At 44.3% G+C, this 19,722-nt stretch overlaps 1 protein-coding gene across 1 annotated transcript in view; it reads left to right on the forward strand.

Annotated features, from left to right (window-relative positions):
- LOC124288796 overlaps positions 1-19,722 on the forward strand; it is a 318,833-nt gene that overhangs the window by 256,943 nt on the left and 42,168 nt on the right. The window contains exon 27 of the mRNA XM_046725327.1: positions 13,291-13,406. Coding sequence (XP_046581283.1) covers positions 13,291-13,406 — 116 coding nt within the window. The remainder of the gene's footprint in view (positions 1-13,290; positions 13,407-19,722) is intronic.

Raw genomic sequence — 19,722 nt, forward strand, 5'->3', positions numbered from 1 at the left:
GTGATGTTATATGGACGTTAAGATATTGTAATTACAATTCATTGTTTCTATTAAGATTCAGTAGAAGTTCATAACACTGTTCCAACAAGTTAAATGTCAGTTCGTTGTTACTTTCTGATGAAAGAACTGGTGTGACCAAAGATGGTCTGGCATCTTCTAGAACAGACTATAGCAATCTTGCATAGTGCAGAACATTAGTTTAAAGATTCGTATATTGGCACGTATTTCAGTGATCTCAAACTCCTCAAGACCAGTGGTTGTGTGAATCCGGAAACTGTTTTGTCACTGCTCAAAACATGCTGACCATTCAAGCCCACGAAATTCATATAGGACCTGATCCCGGAACTTATCTGCATGTAACGTGACACAATGTTCAGAATTTCAACCAAAAGACATCTTCTTCAATGTCAATTGCGAATTATCAGTTACGCAGAAAAACAACAACAGTTTTGCTTTTTTGTCTCACCAGAAGTCTTGATTTATCTGCTCATTATAAGTCAACATTATCTTGTATCAGTATACTGGTACGTCTGAGAAAATAGAGACGTTACGGTTCTTTGGATAATCGTGGTAGCGAACGTGTCTGAGAGACAATATAGCGTTCCTGCCCTTCTTGCAAGGTGTGTGGTTCATTCCTAACAATTGTGGTATGAACTCCAGTAGTATAGGGAATGATAGTTTCAGCTCAGGTCCCTACTAAGTCTTAATTTTATTAATTAAGGCTCCAGCAATGATGAAAAAATGGAGCCCTGGCGACTGAGAGCATGATTGATATACACTGAAAAGTTTTAGCAAAATGTCCGCTGTGGTCACAATCCCACAAGGGAGAAAGAAAATGTAGATAGATGCAATGCACAAGTTTCCGCCCTTGTAGGATTGCATCCAACTGCTTGCTCTCGACGAGAGATCCCCGTTCTCGATAACTTTACTATCGTTTCGGGGGATATTGATGACTTTGTCTTCTTGTTGTCCATGAAAACGAGGGGAGAGCCGAGCGTGATGTTGAGATTGCAATCGATTTGAGATGGCACGAATACCCATTTGTTGTCGTCGGTGCAGATGAGAGTGTACTGCGTGTTTCTGGAGACGACCGTAGTGTCGACATTGTCCAGATCGATTAGCTTGCTGCCGAAAGATGGGGACATCGTCGATTCGTCATCGTCCTTGCGGACTAGGTCGTACCACTTGTTGCTGACTGCTCCTTCGGTATCGATGAAATCGCCTAGGTCATTGTTGTTACCAGCGCCAGTAGAGGGGGACTTCGACGCGTTTGAAAAGGTCGTTTTTCAGTTGCAAGGCAAGTTACAGTTTGCTGTTGATTCCAGGTATCGTCGAATCCGCGTGTGTCCCAGAGGTCGGAGATTGCTATGTTGGCGCATTTTCTAACGCGATTTAGAGTTCCTGGTCGGGTATACATTCACAACAACGTTACTTAACTAAACTAACGTACAAAAGAAAGTACATACTTGGTGCCTGGGGATAACGTTTCAAAAAGCAATGACCCGTTGCACATATCTATTAACCCGTCATAAATAAAGTGTGTTTATTGTGACTAACAAGTGTATATATTGCCAAAACACCACAAATCTCCTACCAAGTTACGACGTTGCCGGCGTCTTGCGTTCCCAGCCCAACGTAGACGTTTCAGTCGATGATGACGAGTTAACAGACATTTCCCGTAATAGCAAATAGGCCCGATTTGCCACAGCAGGCAGTCGTCTGGTTCCCGGGTCGTTTCACCCCAAGTAATTTCACCCCTAATCAGGCATTGTTTCACCCAAATAATTGAGTATGTACATAAAGAATGGTATTAATGCTTAAATCTGTTCATCCACATTAGGCAAGGTTTTTTGCAAAAATCAGGTAAGTGCTACTGAGTCTGTGTTGAGATGGCATATAGGGCTTATATCTCATCTAATCTCACCGCACCTCATCAGGCTTAAATCATTTAAATAAGTCAACATTGAGTAAGACATTACACTTGTATTTCTCTGCCATAGCGACTGCATGATTGGAGAGCTGCCTCTGTCTGGTCTGTCTGTCTGCATGTTACTAGACAGTGCTCTTATAGACCCATGCCTTATATACTTAATACCCATTGATAAATAATGTTTAACAGATAACTTTTAAATATCCAGTGAGTACATTTAATCCGTAAATTGTTATAATACAATACACTGACTATTTACATTTGTAAAGTGTTTGTACAGGACTTCCCCCGATCCAACACAGCCAATATGAACTGATACAATTATTCAAACAATCTGAATTGAAACAATTTTAAAGCCGATAATAATAATAGTTATTTGCTGGGGTGGAACAACCTCTAAATGGGATGAAACTATGTGGGGTGAAACAACCCGAGTGAAACTGTGCTGGGGTGAACGTGTTTGGGGTGAAATAACCCGTTACCCAGTCGTCTCATATGGTGTGTTCCTACCCATGCGGTGAACCAACGCTATTTATGCTGATGAGGGCACTGTGAGCATCCGGATTCACAAACAGATATGGTGATTCTCATCTGGTGGGGTGGCCACTCTCATTCCTCCAGTCTAATCTCTAAACAAGAGTCATCAAAAGATGACAAATCCCCCTGGCCCACACATATTTGAAAGAACAAATCATGTGACAGTTACTTACAGTCCAACTAAGTCCAAATCGTTTCCTCGGAAACCGAGAAAAATATAATGCCAAAATTTTGTAAACAACAAACGGTACCACTTCAGGTTCAGTAGTCTACACAATAGCGGAACGGGACCAGGTCCTTCCCAAGGCCTTTATTTCCAAAGTAAGCCCTTGGTAAGTCCCTAATCCCGTTCCGCTATTGTGTATACTACTGGTGGAGGTACATGCCAAATTTCACGAAATCGGTGTAACGGTTTGGGAAATATTGACTTTTAAGTGAGCATGGGGTCCGTCTGGCAAAAGGCTAAATGCTCAAGGTATTGCCGTCATTAAGTCTTAATTAACTTAATGAAGTCTTCGAGAGTGTCCTTATCCCGTTCTGTAATAGTGTATACAACTGCTGAGATGCATGCAAAATTTCAAGAAAATCGGTAGAATAGTTTGGGAAATAATCACTGTGTGTGTGTGTGTGTGTGTGTCTGTCCGTCTGTGTCTGTCTGTCTGTCTGTGTGTTTCTGTCTGTCTGTCTGTCTGTCGGCTCGGCTATTCACATACAGCTCGCTGAGCTGGCTGGCCGGCTGGCTACGTCATGTTGATTTCCTCGAAACAATTTATTGTGAATCTCCTATCATTTGTTTGGTTTTCATAATGAAGGCTTGTCGGGCTTGTTCCTTCCCTTGTTCTATGAACATTTTTTTCTCGTCTTCGCTGATGACAGCGTTTTTACGAGACTTGGTTCGAATCTCTTGTTTCATTCTGTGATATTTTGCGATTTCTGATATCACCAAACGAAACTCTTCCTCTGAGATTTCAGAGTCGGTGAGCGCGGTGGAAATATGATCGTCTAGCATGTTTACCTTCGCTTTGGCTAGAATTCATATTTCGTCGTGTTTCAATGCTTTACGTTGCAGTGTGCGAGATACGAGCTTAAGGGTCAATCCCATCAACCCTACCACTCCGGCTGTTATTTTGATGTCTAGCACCACGGGTGTGGCCACGATGGTGGATAACAGCCTAACACCTACCGCCTAATGCTATGCTGGATGAAATCAGAGCGGAGTCAACACCATCCACGGAATTGACAGCCCTGTGATATTTTTTCTGTAATGCCAACCGTGTATCACGTTCGTGTTCTAGTTGTTGTTTGATATTGCATATCTGTCGCAAATGAAACCCGTCTACGGTTTCAAGTGTTTTTGCTACTTCATCCACGATTGGGTACAGTCCCATCCTGTGTGTATATATATATATATTTATAACATAATATTTAATTGGTTTTCCGTTAATATCCTATCGATGTATTTGAGGCTGTTTAGGTTTAGATTATCATACACGTAAATATTGGAGACATGAATCGAATTTGTTTCTATAACACGAACTCCATCGAGGCTTACTCAGGGTGTCGATCCCGATCTTATGACGATACAACACCATTGTTGATTGTTGAACCAGCGTTTTGTCAACCCAGTCAAAAGTGTTTGTTCTGACCCACGAGCGTCTGCGAGAAAGGTATCTATAACGAGCGTGGTGTGTGATTTGATAGTCAAATTTGAATCGAAAAAATCCCCTTGGTAATCGGGTACGTCGAACCGTAAAATATGAAGCCAATTGTTTGAAGCTAACATGTTGTCCGTGAGACCTGGTATTCGTAAAACTTGTACATCAAACTCTGGAGTGAAAAACGTGAGAAGGATCCCGTTGTTCGTAATTTTGGAGACATAACCATTGTTTTTAAAAGATATGTGTGGTGAGGTGAGGGTCATGTCGATCAACCAATCGGGCTGTTTGAAGTCTGCTAGTGACACCCGCTCGTATACATTCGTATCCTGTCTTTTAAGTGCAGGACGTACAAGGTATTTTCCTCGCTGGGCAGATCGAAATCCCCGCGTCTCTCCAAGATCGGCTAGCGTTATGTACGGATGATGGTTCATCAGGTGTTTTTCATACAAATTTACGAAATGGTGTTCAATTGGTTATTTTGGTGAGCGATATCGTGTCTTCCACAGTCACGGTGACTCCCTGCAGACTGGTGTAGGCGTTAACCTTTGCCTGCACAGAGCAACCTTGGTATTGTTGTTGTTTGGCCCAGCAGAGTTTGATCCCTTTCACGATTTCGACGACGTCACGCGCTGACGGCTGTTTGCTGAGGTACACTTGGATGTCCAGCGTGGATTTCGCTGGCAGATTTTCCAGGACGTTAACTACGATGTCGAATTCCGACACCATCTACAATCCCACGTTTTGCTTGACAGCATGTGGGCTACTCTTTGCCTCAACGTGCTGACGATCACGCTGCGTCTTTGCATAGGGACGTAAGCCACAAGCAGTGTTCCGTTGTTCACGACTTTCGTTAGGTAGTGATTTTTGTTGTCTGTGAAGACGTGGGGAGAGTCGAGCGTGATGTTGAGATTCCAGTCGATTTAGGATGGCACTAATACCCATTTGTTGTTGTCGATGAAGAAGCGAGTGCAGTGCGTGTTTCTGGAGACGGCCGAGGTCTCTACGTCATCCAGGTGGAACAGCCTGCCGCGGAAGGCTGGGGTTATCATCCATTCGTCCTCGTCGTTGTGGATCAGATCGTACCGAGTGTTGTTGACCGCTCCTTCGGTATCGACGAAATCGCCACCGGCGGCAGTAGAGGACGGCAGTTCTACGTGTTTGTAAGTGTTGTTTATCAGTTGCAAGGCGTACAGTTTGCCGTCGACTCCGGGTTCGTCGAATCTGCGTGTGTCCCCGAGGTCGGAGATCGCTATGTTGGCGCATTTTAAAATGTGTGTTTCTGGACCTTGAGACTCCGTCACTGTTGTATGTGCAGCGTCGCGCTGAGATATCCTTCACTTACGGGATCGTGTTTAAAACCGAAATAATCAATTCCGTGATGTTGCCTCAGATTTATTTCTTGTAAATAAATCACAGTAGTTTTCGATGGTATGTCATTGACATCAACCCGAACGTTCTAGCCAACTGCCGACTGAGTCTCAAGTCGTTTTTTCCGTCGTTGGTTAACACAACCGTGCTGTTCGAGTCGTTCTTTTTGAGTTCAGCTCTCACGATTTGAAGATTTCGTCATTGAGCGAGCACACGCTGTAGTAGCCGTCCGTTATTTGGTTGCGTTTGTCGTTGATGATCAGCCTGTTGTTGCTGCCGCTGATGTTGATCCATTGTGGGTAGCGGTGATATCGCAGAGCGCGACTTCGAGCTGACCCGACGTGATATCGATGGCGTGCAGCTGCTCGTTATTCCCTGAAGCGTTACGGACATATTGAAAGTAGATATGTATACTAACATTAATTTAACAATTCAATATGTGTTTTATTCTAAAAGTGATAATATAAGTGCTACCAATCTCACTCAACCGAGTATTGTGGTCGATGCAAAGGGTGGTTTACATTTCATAGTTTGGTTCATCGACGAATTTAAAAAATACGGGGTTTCGGTCAAGAATGTGAAAACTGTACACGCTTGGTTTAACAACCCGATGCAGTTCTGGCAGAATCAATTCAATTTCGCTGTGTGGTGCACGACGACCGGGTGCGGCGTGATGTCGAACGACACTCGTCGCGATGAACTGAGTCGGTCTGTATTCTCGTGCTACCCGATCAGACGTATCCTGAAAGAAATCAGCGCCCCGATTCCGCAGGACAAGGCGTTGAACCCAGTAAACAATCCGTACGATCGACGTGCGTACAAACGCGTTTGCAGTGAATTCGAACTAGATCAGAAGATTGTCGATTGGCGCATACTGGGTCCGAACCACGATTTGGGTATACCCATCGTTCACAACATGTCTCTCTTCGAAGCCAGCAAGCAGCTGGTGAAAGATTGGGGTTACAAGTCGTATCATTACGTCACGAGTAATGAGTGGAACGATGATTACATGGCTTTTGACAACAGCAAGGATTACTGCGTTTGGAGGTTTGAGCAGGGACCCACGGACGATTGGAAAATGTTCATGCTGGACACTTCGAAAGGGATTGACTCATGTTGGTGTCATCAGATTGAACGATTCGATTCGAACGTACGTGTGAGCCGTGCTGGGCGCACAGATGCAAACGCGTTTGGGCATCATGGGTCGTGAAGGGATGGCTTACGATGCTCAGAAACAGTTTGTGGCCAACGTCGAGGATGCCATTGCTAGACCGATAGATCTACCGAGTGCCATTGAACGCTATCAAAACGTGCTGGAATAAGCCCGTTCAAAAGTCGAGTACATGCTCGGCACAGAGCTGTACATGGCTCTGAACGACATGCCTCTGAGGGTGAACAGAGTGGTGGGCTTCAACACCAAAATCGTCATCGCCATTGGTGATCAAACGGTGATCAAACGTCAATAAGACTAGGTCGATGGTTTCGCACACGCGGCTGATCTGCGATCGGAGGGCTTCCCGGTTGGAGGAAGCAGCTTCCAATCGGGTCATCTTTCATCTTCCAGGTCGCGCAATCTTTTCTCGACTTTATTTTTCATGGCCTCGTCGTCCACGGTCCGGAGTTTTCTTTTCTTGCGAGCGATGTGCTCGTCGATTTCGCTCAGTTTACCCATGTTGTTCACGAGTTCGTCTCGCACGTTTTTCAAGGCTTCGTCTAGGCCACTAAGTTCCCTAAGGGGAAATTCGAAACTGGGCAAGGGTTCGTCCCAGTACTTGATCAATAATTCTTTTATTTTGTCCGATGCTTCCTTCGCATGCTGGGGCACTTCTCTCGGCTCGATGCCTGCACCTAGTTCGGTTCTTACTTTTTGCAGATCTCGGACGACCTTCCACAAAACTTTGGGTTGTGCGCCGCCGTAATCTCGCAGGTTTAATTCATCGCGGATCAGTTGACTACCGCCACGGCTACTGGCTAGTGTAGGCAGGGTGAGCGGTATTCTTGTGGGTTTGTTCATGAGATCGACCTCCGGATGGGCTTTCAATCACAGCATCCTTTTTTGTTGTCGATCTTGAACTTCGGATAGTCGCAACCCAATGATTCAACGTAACTTTTATCGCGCGTTAGGGCATCATAATAATCGTCCACAGTGTGCTTTAAAAGTTCGTTGCCCACGGTGTCGCCCATAAACGAGGTGTCCTCTGCTGCGTCGGCGTTCAGCAGAGGCTGGACTTAGAAATCGTCCATCAGAATATCGTCAGCCATTATTTTTTTATATATTAAACTTATAATATAGTTTCAATATAAACAATGTCGCAATATGGACGAAAGTTCGATCCTTTCTGAAGATCGAGAGAGCCGCTTGTTGTCAAAGCCATGCGTCAGTTGGTGAGCATCACCAACAATCCGAGCACAATCGATCAAAACCAAATGCTGCTGGTTCGATTCCCCAACCTAGGCACAAATGATGTCATCGTCCGCGGCACTGCTCAACTGGCGTTTCACATCACTTTGGAGTCCACGAACGACAAACTCACAATCATGCACAACCTGGGTCGCACCATCAACAGTGTTTTTCACTTACACGGACCTGTGGAAAACTGAGAACGAACACAATAACATGTTGTATCATTTTTTGTTGGGGTTACTGCCGTGCGAACGACATACGTGTGGGAAAAGCTTACACACAAAACAAGCTCGATGCCGTCGCTGAGGCGTACAGGAACCGGTTTTGCAAAACCGCTCGACTTCGAGTTGCTCGAGGGGCACATGCTGTTTTACCAGGCCATGCTGGGCGGCCGGTTGGAATACGAATTCACGTTCAACGACTACGGCAAAGTTATCTTAACGCTGGACGGCATCGAGGCCAGCTACGTCGTCTACAACATCTCGCTGGAGTTCGACATGGTCACGAGCCCAGAGCTGGCCCGGCAGATTCACAACCAGTACTCAGAGCTGTCCATCCTGTACGATCGCTGCGGCACCGGACGATTGTCAAGAACAAAAGCGACACGTTGTGGAACATCAACCTGAACGTGCCGGCTCGATAGATGAAAGTCATCTTTATCATTCCTGTGGCGGAATACGAACCGTTTCGAACAGACAGCAGACTCACTTGGAACCCGGAGATCGCGAAAGTGGAAGTGACCGTTGAGGGCGTGCCCAACCAGCTGTTCAGCTAAGGCATGCGAGCTCATCAGCAGTGGGACGAGATAAGAAAACTACCGGCCATCAAGCGGCACCCACCTGAAGTCAACGACATCGTCAAAGAACTGGGTTTACCCTACGTGACGATTGTTGATTACCTGGATACGTGCTGTGGCTGGACATGCGATCCACTGACGACGGCAGACTGCACAGCAGCTATCGCCGCATCGACAACGGCAGCGAGGGGATCACAATCCAAATCACTAAGAAGGCGCAAAATCCGGCCGGCAAGTTAAGTTTATATTTGTACGTGATTATGGACACGCAACTCAATATAGACAGAGGAAGATTTGTGCAAGCCATTTATTGATTTACCTCGTGATCCGTACTGCGCCATTGTGTGTGGTCAGATGGGGTGCGGCAAGACGGCATTGTGTGCAAATTGCCTTTCATCTCGCTGTGTTTCGCGTACATCGGTTAAAAATCGTTTGTTACATTATAAGATGGAGTGCGAGGAACTGCTCAAACAAATGTTGGATGACGATAATAATAACAACGACAAGCGAGAGAGACTGGTGGCGCTCGTGGTCGGCCGCAAAGCCAAACAATACTTGGGTGAGGCAAACCACACTCCCGATAAAATTCACAAAATGCCAGCCGAAGAAATCGACAAGCTGTATGCGAGATACGAAGCCAGACTCGGCGCCGAAATGACGAAAACCATAGGGTCTATCATAACACAGGTCTATGCTGGCGTAGCGTTGTACTTCCTTCCCATTCTGCAGGAACGTCGACTTTACCTGTGCGAAGATCTCAAAAAAAAGATCCGTTCATCGACCACGCTTTGAGCGCTGTCAGCTGCGTGGTGTTCCACAGATACGGCAGGTTTTGGGCCCCTGTGAACGCGGTGATCATCACGGCAATTTAAAGAAGAAAAAAATAATGATGATACTAATATACAACATAGATGCGCAAGAGGAGGAAACGCTAACGCCGACGGAGGAAGCAACGACAACGACACCGATACGACTAGTCACCACCAAGAATGCTAAAAAAGTCGCCGCCAGTAGTAAAGGTGGTTTAGCCAAGCACCACAAAAACAATAATAACCATTACGCTCCATGGATTGTTGCTGCCGTGGCAACGGGATTAAGCCTGTTCATCGTTATGCTGCTATATAATAACAAGCAACAACCACCATCAATGCAACAGCAGATGACACAATCACAATTAGAAATAAATCCGCATATTATATATTTTATATACACACGATGTCGTCCGAAGGAAAAACATTAGTCAACGATGCATATCCTGCCGCCGTGGTCGCCGGACTAACCGTAGGTTACGCTCGCTTAACGAAAATGGCTCTCAAACAGCCGACGATCAAACTCAATTTCAACGTGCAGGACATGGGCATGCTCGTTATGGACTTAGTAATGGCGATGGCCACCAAGGACATTCTGGTAAAACAAGGAGTTATACCGGAAAATATTTTGAAGTAATATTTAAAAAACATAATATAAAAGAATGGCTACGATCGGTGGTGCACGGTGGAAATTCGTCAACCACAATCATCAAATTCCCGTGCCTTACGTCATCTACGCCAACTTCGAAGCCCTCATCAAAACTGTCGACACCGTTGCTCCATCCCCGAGAAAAAGTTTCCTGCACAAAACGCAAGAATACGAAGCCTGCGTGTTCGGGTACATGGTCGTTCAATGGGACGGACAAATGAACGCTCCTGTTGTCTACCAAGGTCCCGACGCAGCCAAAAGATTTCTCACGTGTTTGCAAAACGAAGAGAAAATCATCAGGAAACAGTTGTACACCATCGTCCCCATGCGCATGGATGACCAGTGAAGAATTGCCACGTGTGCGACGAACCCCTGTGCGGCGATTCCGTGAGAGATCATTGTCACGTCACCGGTAAGTACAGAGGTGCCGATCACAACGTGTGCATCTTGAAGCTCAAAATCAATCCCAAAACCATCAAAATCCCCGTTGTGTTTCACAATCTTCGCGGTTACGATTCTTACCTGATCATGCAGGAGAAGAAGCAATACGGCGACAAGTGCGAAGTACTGTATACAGACACGGATTTGCTCACAAAAGGAAAAAATCACACCGAGGACGTGTACGAGGACATGACTAATAATATCCATTTGTACGACACCAGCGACTACCCGAAAGACCATCCTTTACACAGCCAAGTCAACATGGGACCCGTGTCTCAGCTGCTGGCCAAGCACAAAGTCCAGGTGAGACGAGGCGTGTCCGGAGCTCACCGCAGCCAAGCCATCGTGGAGAGATTCAATCACACCTTAGCCGAACGTCTGTTCTCACACCAGTACTCACAGGATTTAATAGATCCTGGAAACAGAATGGGTCGTACGCTTACCGCGAGTGGTGGCTGCCATCAACAATAAAGTCACCAGACTCGTGGGCAAGACACCCGTCGAAGCCATAAAAATAAAATCCGTTGCCGCAGAATCGGGAGCAGAACGTTGCGATAAAACAGAGAAAACATTACCAGACTGGGTCAGCGTTAGGTACTTGTACCAGCCGGGTGAATACGAGGGAGACAGCAGAAAACATGCCACCGATCCGATATTGTCCATGAAAACGTACAATGTCGACCTGGTCAACATCAAAGACGGCTCGATCCGAGCTATAGACCAGAGAGCCCGTCCACCATCATTCAACCATATCTTTACTCCCGCAGGAGCAATGGATATGAGGGACCTGGTCCAAAACTATCATTAAATAACGTAGCCAAGCCAGTCAGCCAGCCAGGCCAGTCAGCCAGCCAACCAGAGCAGAGAGACAGACAGACAGACAGACACACACACACACACACACACACACACACAAACAACAACAAACAAACCCAAACAACAGCACACAGACACAGACACACACACTGCAACTCGCCCGCTGCGCTCGCTCAACTCCAGACTAGGAAAACAATTGTGAACTGTGACCTGTCAACTCTGACACACCGCTCGCTCACTCAACATAGACAAGGAAAATCGAATGCCGAGACCAACGGGTGCCGTGGTGGCTCAGTCTGCTAAGCTTCTAGGGTCAGCTTGCTTTTGTGCAGCTGCACAACTGTGCGATTGTGAGTTCGTATCCCGTCTGGCCTCTATGATTTCCTTGCAACGTTCGAAACTTTTGGTAAGGTTATCTAGAACGGGGCAGCTCTCGTTGAGAGCCCGAAGCTTGATGCAATCCCATGAGGGAGAAGCCTTGCGCATCGCATCTATCTATTTCTTTCTCCTTTCTGGGGTTGTGACCGCAGCGGACATTTTGCTAAAAAACATTTCATGCTCTCAGTCGCCTCGCCACTATGAACAAATACAGCATTAGGTTGGATATTTAGCCTTTACACCGTTACACCGATTTTCGTGAAATTTGACATATACCTCCACCAGTAGTATGCACAATAGCGGAATGGGATTAGGGACTTACCAAAGCCTTGGGAAGAATCTGGTCCCGTTCTGCTATTCTGTATACCACTGGTTCTGTTTGATATAACTACCAATTTTTGTTGAAAAATGTTGAACTGTTTTTAGTTATGCTCGAAGACGACTTTTTTCACCCGGCATGTTATGGGGGGGGGAATAATAATGTGGTACGCATTTCACTAGTCTGATGATGATATGCCATGTTCAGTCGACTCACTCTCACTCTGCTTACAATAATCATGGCATTTTGACTATCTGCCTTTATACTGTTATATACTCTGGGCGCATAGCCTGCACATGCGATTCAACAAAATCATGGTCGTCATGAATTATGTATGTGGCGTTGTGGCAATATGTACACAGTGTTTGTGACTTGAAAGTCATAATCAAAACAGTTTTCAAAATAATTACTTTGATTTGCTTATTATGCCATAACAGCAGGTAGGTACTTTCATTTGGACTTCAGTTTACATTTTGTTTGTTGTTAAACGCTGCATCCAGCATTACACCAGAGGTTGAATATTTTACAACAATCGTGTCTGCACTATAGTCCAGCAGTTTACATCCTAAACACCATTCCACACAACTAGGATACGATGACATGACAACCAAGTCAACGGACCTGACCGCCCGATCCCATTAATCGCCTCTTGCAAGCCTTCATTTCCGAAGGTTAATTCTAACCTGGATCTTCAAGCGTGTTATTTAATTGTAATATCTTATAGCATTGGAGCCTTTTTGTGTAATTTCACTTTCGAATAATGCGTTATCATTGAATATATTTAGCAATCTTTGCAAAGTGTAAGTATTTTTCTTATCATCTCATCTGGGCCAGTCTTTCCAGTACAAACGAAACATAATGTCTTCATATTTGAATTTGAAATGTATGCAACCCCCATGAAAAGAACATTTGTGGGATTATGTCAAATAGAATGTAATTCCATCAAATGAAATAGGCAGAAGACGAATCTCTCAGACAAATTGTCATATTTTTTCGAAAGGTCATGTACCTTTATTATTGACTTTCGAATTGATACTATGACATCAATACTCGTCAATAAACATAGCGAATATAAGCCACTTTCATATTTTTACGGTGATATACAATTTATATTCAAAGAACGCCTCCTCTTATGCAATCGCATGTTGATGTATATCTGTGTAACTCACATTTGTTTTTTTCTAGTGGCGTATACTGGGTCGAGAATGACAGAATAATGTACTTGCGGCATGGAAGTAAAATGGCTCACAGTGTATTGAATGACTCCTACGCTGTATGGAACCCCACCCTTCACAAGCAAGGTATGTTTCACGTAGGATAATGCTGGTTTTATAATGACCTACAATCGTTGTTTTATGTTCGAAGGGTCTTTCACTATTTATGTCGGTTTGTATGAATTTCGTGACGTTTTAGTGGCCTTTTTGCTCAATCAACAATACTTCTGAAGTTCTCATGTTTGCGTGTTATAGTAAACCACTTGGCTGTTAATTCCTCTCCCCTCCTCCTCCTCCCCCCAACCCCCACCATTTTGTACTCTTTCAAAGGCTGCATTTACGAATAACCGATGTTATCTTAGAATAACGTAAGTTTGATTGAAGTCAATCCTGGTTAAAATTTTTTATAAGGGCTCGATTGACTACCTTCTCTGATATGTCAGTACACACCTACTGTACCATCTTCACTTTCACTTTCTTCGGCACCTGTCCTCAAAATACATGTTGTATTCTGCATGTCGTATCTTGGGGAAAATAAGAATTCAGTCAACACATCTCATCTAGTCACACTAATACCCTATTTACATGTACTTCATCCTATCAGCGTTATTTCTGTTTCTGTTTCTAATGTCTCCTTTAGGTTGGATGTCTCTTTTTATATTTCTCAGCAAACTACTTATATATTTACAGTCAGCATTCTGTCTCTTCCTCGTGTTCTTGTATTCATTTTTTTCATATTCCATAATCGTCTTCCATCATTCTCATAATTTGTCTTATCTGCTATAGATATATATGAACACCAGGTATTTGCAGTGTTTCGCAGCATAAGTAAGCTACGAATGTTAGAGTGGAGTTTAGTCAGTCTCTACTTCGAACCTTTTTTTAATCTATGCACAACTCCTTGTTGAATTCCTCACTCCACAGTCTTTGTTACCTGGGTCATTTTATTTCCGTTATCACCAACATGTTATGTTTTCTATCTGATCACCTCGGTTCTTCAGATGAGCATATCCTGACTGGTACTTGTATTGCTCCTACACTGGGTTCCTTGGTCTCATATGCCAGTGTAGTCTCCCCAGCAGGGTATATCCCCACAGGACTCTAGCCTTTCTGCATTCATTACCTAGAATTTATTGATCACACTTGAGTTACGATCATCCACTCGGCTGTCTTACCGATCATTACACATAAGACCTGATCAGACATTTGCGTTACCTTTCCCTTGTCCAAGTCAGTTCACGGTAACTGCGCATATCACATGTCACAAACCTGATACATGCTGTTGCGGTTAATAAATTTGCCGTGACAACAGGTTTAAGAGTCCCCTTTGAACCAGCAAAATAGAACACAGACAAGTCTAAAATAATCAATAATATATTGAACAAACAATGGGCAAACTACAATGAATGACAATACAGATATATAGTACAATGCAGTTGAGTCACAAATCTAAAATATTTGGTCACAAATATAAGATATCAACTCACAAGACTCTTGACATTTACAGTGTGAGCAGATATACTGATTGAAGGTTGTTTACATTGACAACAGTTGAATATAGACGAGCAGCATGGTCAGTCTTGAATGTTGATCAGACGATGACGATGGCAGAGATGTACACAAATCCAGTCATATAATAAAGTCCCGCGAACAACACAACAACCAGCCTTTATATAGCTTTTTCACAGTTCTCGAGCATTCTAGCAATGCTAGGCTGTATCTATCCACTCAGAACTTTATAGAAATCCGTCGAAATTGGTGGAAAACTCCACGACATGATGAAAGCTGTAAATAAACTTGATTGCTAAGGGAGGCAACTCTGAAGCTCTATCAAAAAAGGCATACCGCTAAAAATAGTGTTGCCATTGGACATATATGATGCGAGATGCGAGCCAAAACCCACACTCAAAACTTTAAACATTGTGACCCATAATAACTATCACTTATTCAATGATATTACAAATTACAAAAAAAACACTCTCATAACAATGCCAATAATCGAAGAAGTGCAGTGGAACTCGAACAATTGGCGTTAGGATAATTACTCTGATACCGCCATCCTAATGATACCATGCAGACAGCGGCTGTTACAAAGTCCTTTTAAGGCCAAGATGGTCATTTACTTTACCTATGAATCCTATTTCGTTTTTGCATGTCAATTCTGTTTCCACACTTACATTTTATAACATTCAAACTTGCGTGAACAAACATGGCGGCACCCATATGCCAAGTGGTGCTGGACTCCTGTACCTTTCACCAGTATATACCAAGTTAATGGTACCTAACCTTGTCGGTTTTCCTTTGAACCTCTGAACAAGCATAACCTGGTCCCGTACCCTGCCAACCCAGAGAGGACTATGCGATATCAAATCCACCCATGAATGTTGAAATGTATATAACAATAGAGCCTACACAATCTGTCAGTTGCGCTGAAACAAGCAGAAAGTCAGTAAAGTCAACAAAATCTGTGTCTGATAGAAGCAGAAAGTCTGTAAAACCTACAAAATCTGTCAATTACGCTGAAACAAGTAGAACGTCAGTAGAATCAACGAAATCTGTAACTGATAGAATCATCAAAACCCCTGAATACAACTGAAATTAAAAATCCACAACAGCTCTGTATGTAGATCAATAAGTTCTGTGATCTCACAGTTGTCAGACAATCAAACCGCAAGGTTACAAGAAACTGAAGAAACTATCTTAACTAGAAGAATTACAAAGAAGATTTGAGGAGGATATCCTTACACAAGAGGAATTACCAAGATGTGACAACATTGCACGGAATGCACAGGAAGAGGCTGAAATGGAAATTATAAAGACGCAGAGGAGGGCTTATGAGGTAGAATGCAAGGCCCAATGAAAATGAGAGCGACTGGGAACCAAGATGAATTTGGGGAGCGGAAGCAGAAGCCAAACTAAAAGAGGCAAGTTTTATTGACTGTATGAAGAAAGAAGATTCCCTGGTTGCACCACTGTTCAATCTTCCGGGGAAGTCATCTTTACCGTCCAGACATCATCCGGTGCAGTAGCTCCCAGTACTGTCCACTCTACCGTCCAGACGTCCTCCAGTGTACTAGCTCCCAGGGCTATCCACTCTACTGTCCAGACGTCCTCTGGTGTACTGGCTCCCAGGGCTATCCACTCTACTGTCCAGACGTCCTCCGGTGTAGCAGCTCCCAGTGGTGTCCACCCTCCAGTCCAGAGGTCCTCTGGTGTACTAACTTCCAGGGCTATCCACTCTACTGTCCAGACGTCCTCCGGTGTACTAGCTTCCAGGGCTATCATCTCTACCGTCCAGACATCATCCGGTGTAGCAGCTCCCAGGGCTATCCACTCTACCGTCCAGACGTCCTCCGGTGTATTACCTTCCAGGGCTATCCTCTCTACTGTCCAGACATCATCCGGTGTAGCAGCTCCCAGGGCTATCCACTCTACCGTCCAGACGTCCTCCGGTGTATTACCTTCCAGGGTTATCCTCTCTACTGTCCAGAGGTCCTCTGGTGTACTAACTTCTGGGGCTATCCACTCTACTGTCCAGATGTCCTCCGGTGTACAAGTTTCCAGGGCTATCCACTCTACCGTCCAGACATCATCCGGTGTAGCAGCTCCCAGGGCTATCAACTCTACCGTCCAGACGTCCTCCAGGGTATTACCTTCCAGGGCTATCCACTCTACCGTCCAGACGTCCTCCGGTGTATTACCTTCCAGGGCTATCCACTCTACCATCCAGACATCATCCGGTGTAGTAGCTCCCAGGGCTATCCACCCTCCCGTCCAGACATCATCCGGTGTACTAGCTCCCAGGGCTATCCACTCTACCGTCCAGACGTCCTCCGGTGTCCTCCGGTGCTATCCACTCTAACGTCCAAGGCACTGTAAGTCCCCATGGTCCCTAGTATGGTGATCTACCTTCAGTTGTTGGCGATCTATAGCTCATAATTTTCTATTTTTAAAGATATATGCTAGCTAGTTTTAAATCAATCTGTGATAATCTAGTGGTTTTACTGTCCTTCGTTGACAGGGTTTTATATATTATATGTATGTATTATGAATTTAGAACTAGTTTTAGTCACCAAATGGCTGAAATATTGCCGATGTGACTATAAATCTTAACTCACTCATTCTACCGTCCAGACGTCCTCCGGTGTACTAGCTCCCAGTGCTGTCCACCCTCCCGTCCAGACGTACTAGCTCCCAGTGCTGAAGTCAGTGGAAGGTGAAAATGGATCTGAGCTTAAATGTGGGTCTCATGTCGACAGTTCTTGGAAAGTTGCCACCAAATTACAGAGACAGCTTTGTAGAGCACTGTATCAAAGACTCAATCTGTCGATCAGAAAGTGACCAGACATATAGATCGTGTCACTTTGCCGACTGGTTACAGAAGAAACCATGTACCATGCACATTGCTAGCCAGCCTGCCACACTCTGCAAGCCAGAGACCCCGAGAGAGCCATGGAAGCCTAAGCCGCTTCGAACCATAGACAACCTAACCCAACAGCTTCATTCGTTACAAGGTAGGCTAATACTTCATCTGTGCTCAGAGCTAAGCCATTTTGCCCATATTGCATTAATATAATACTTCCTGAATGAGTGTCCTGAATTCAGACGAAGAGGAACACTTGTCTGCTGAACCACACTAAATCAGCTCAGCTCTCGCCATCTGTCTGTGTGGAGACACTTTGGCAACTTGGCACCCTTCTCTGTACAAGTAAACATGTTATTCGCCCCAAACAGGACACGATTGCACTGGAAATACTAAACTCCGAGACCACAAGAATTGAGGTGAATGACGTAAGTCACTAGGCAACCCCACTCTTGTGCTCTCATGATGGTACCCGTTTCAACGCCAATGTGAAGAAGCTGTTCTCCCAACTTTGAAGCGTTCAGAACGATGACTGAAGGACAATTTTGATATGACCGGTACGTACAATGAGGCTATTCGGAAGCTTGTTGAATTTGGATTTCTGACATCAAAGTTATGTTCCACCAAATCAGACTGCTTCCACCAGATCGACCCTTACTTCGTTTCCTGTGGCGAGACATTGAATGCGATCGTCCGCCAGATCTGAATGAATGGCAAGTTCTGCCTTGTGGTACTACCCGCTACCATTGCTTTACATGCTTATGCACTGTTGAAACATGCAGCTGAAAACCAGACAGGCAATGAGGAAGTGTTCGAATCATTGAGTGAATCATTCTATGTAGACAACTGTCTGGATAGTTTCAAGAACCAAACTCAGGTAAAGAAGCTGTCACCAAGACGCGAGATATGCTCACAGACGGTGGATTCAATGTAAGACAGTGGGCTAGTAATGTTCCCGAGGTTGTCAGTGATCTCCCTACTGAAGCGAGGCCCGAGGCCGCAGACTTGTGGCTCAATTTTGGACACAGTGAACTTAGAGAATCAATTTTGGGCTTACGCTGGGACTGTCAATCACATGAGCTATCAGAGAATTTTGCACCTTCGTGACATAATATCATCCCTTGTGGATAATTTAAATGTTTCTGGTCGAAGTAAAAATGTGCATGCAATAGAGAGGCAGTTACGACTGTCTCAACAAATTTTAGAAAATGGTCAATTGAAAACGGTTTCAAATTTTTTCAATCCCAAACTAATTGTGTAAGGTTATGTTATCTATTCGGAAGGTCGGATACTGAGAAATACAGTCATGTTAAATACAGAACTTCTTCTAATGAATAGATGTCCATAAAACACCATGCTCGCACACAGGTCAATAACATCGGAATTCAAAGAAAAAAACCCAACGCACATGGTACTATTCTTCGGGAACTTTCCATACAAGAAGGGAGATAACTCTGCAAACACACATGCAACCTACTCGGAAATTAGGACATGAAATTTAGGGTTCTAAACCCAACTTGGCTAACACTTTTGCATGTATGATATATAACTTGTATAAAGTTTTGTGTTTAGGCAGGTCATGTCGTTACACTCCCCTCACAATTTGAAATATACAATAACAAATCTGATTACTGAAATATTCATGAAAAATACCAATTTTCAGAAAGAGTCAAACGAGGGATTCATGTCACTGAATGAATAGAACATGAAGTGACTGGGTGTCCTCATCGCATTAAGGGTCAGCACTAATTTGTGGATTGGTCTCATAAGATAATGTAAAGTGTCCATCACTTGACCCATCTGGTATGGCAAGCTCAATTTTCCTCACGATACCGTCACCGCTGGGGAATACCTGAGAAATGCGAGCCAAAGGCCAAAACATTCCTTGGTTGAGTGTCATTCTTTATTATGACAATGTCATTCACACACTTGTTTCTTTTTTGGAGAATTCCATTTCCGTCGAGATTGCAGAAAATTGGAGAAACTCCTTCATAATCAGTATGTGATTTGGAGTAAGTGGTTTCAATGATAGCGGATCAC

This window comes from Haliotis rubra, unplaced genomic scaffold (assembly GCF_003918875.1).
Source record: "Haliotis rubra isolate DU_JTF1 unplaced genomic scaffold, ASM391887v1 Scf425, whole genome shotgun sequence".
In the NCBI taxonomy this organism is placed as follows: domain Eukaryota; kingdom Metazoa; phylum Mollusca; class Gastropoda; order Lepetellida; family Haliotidae; genus Haliotis; species Haliotis rubra.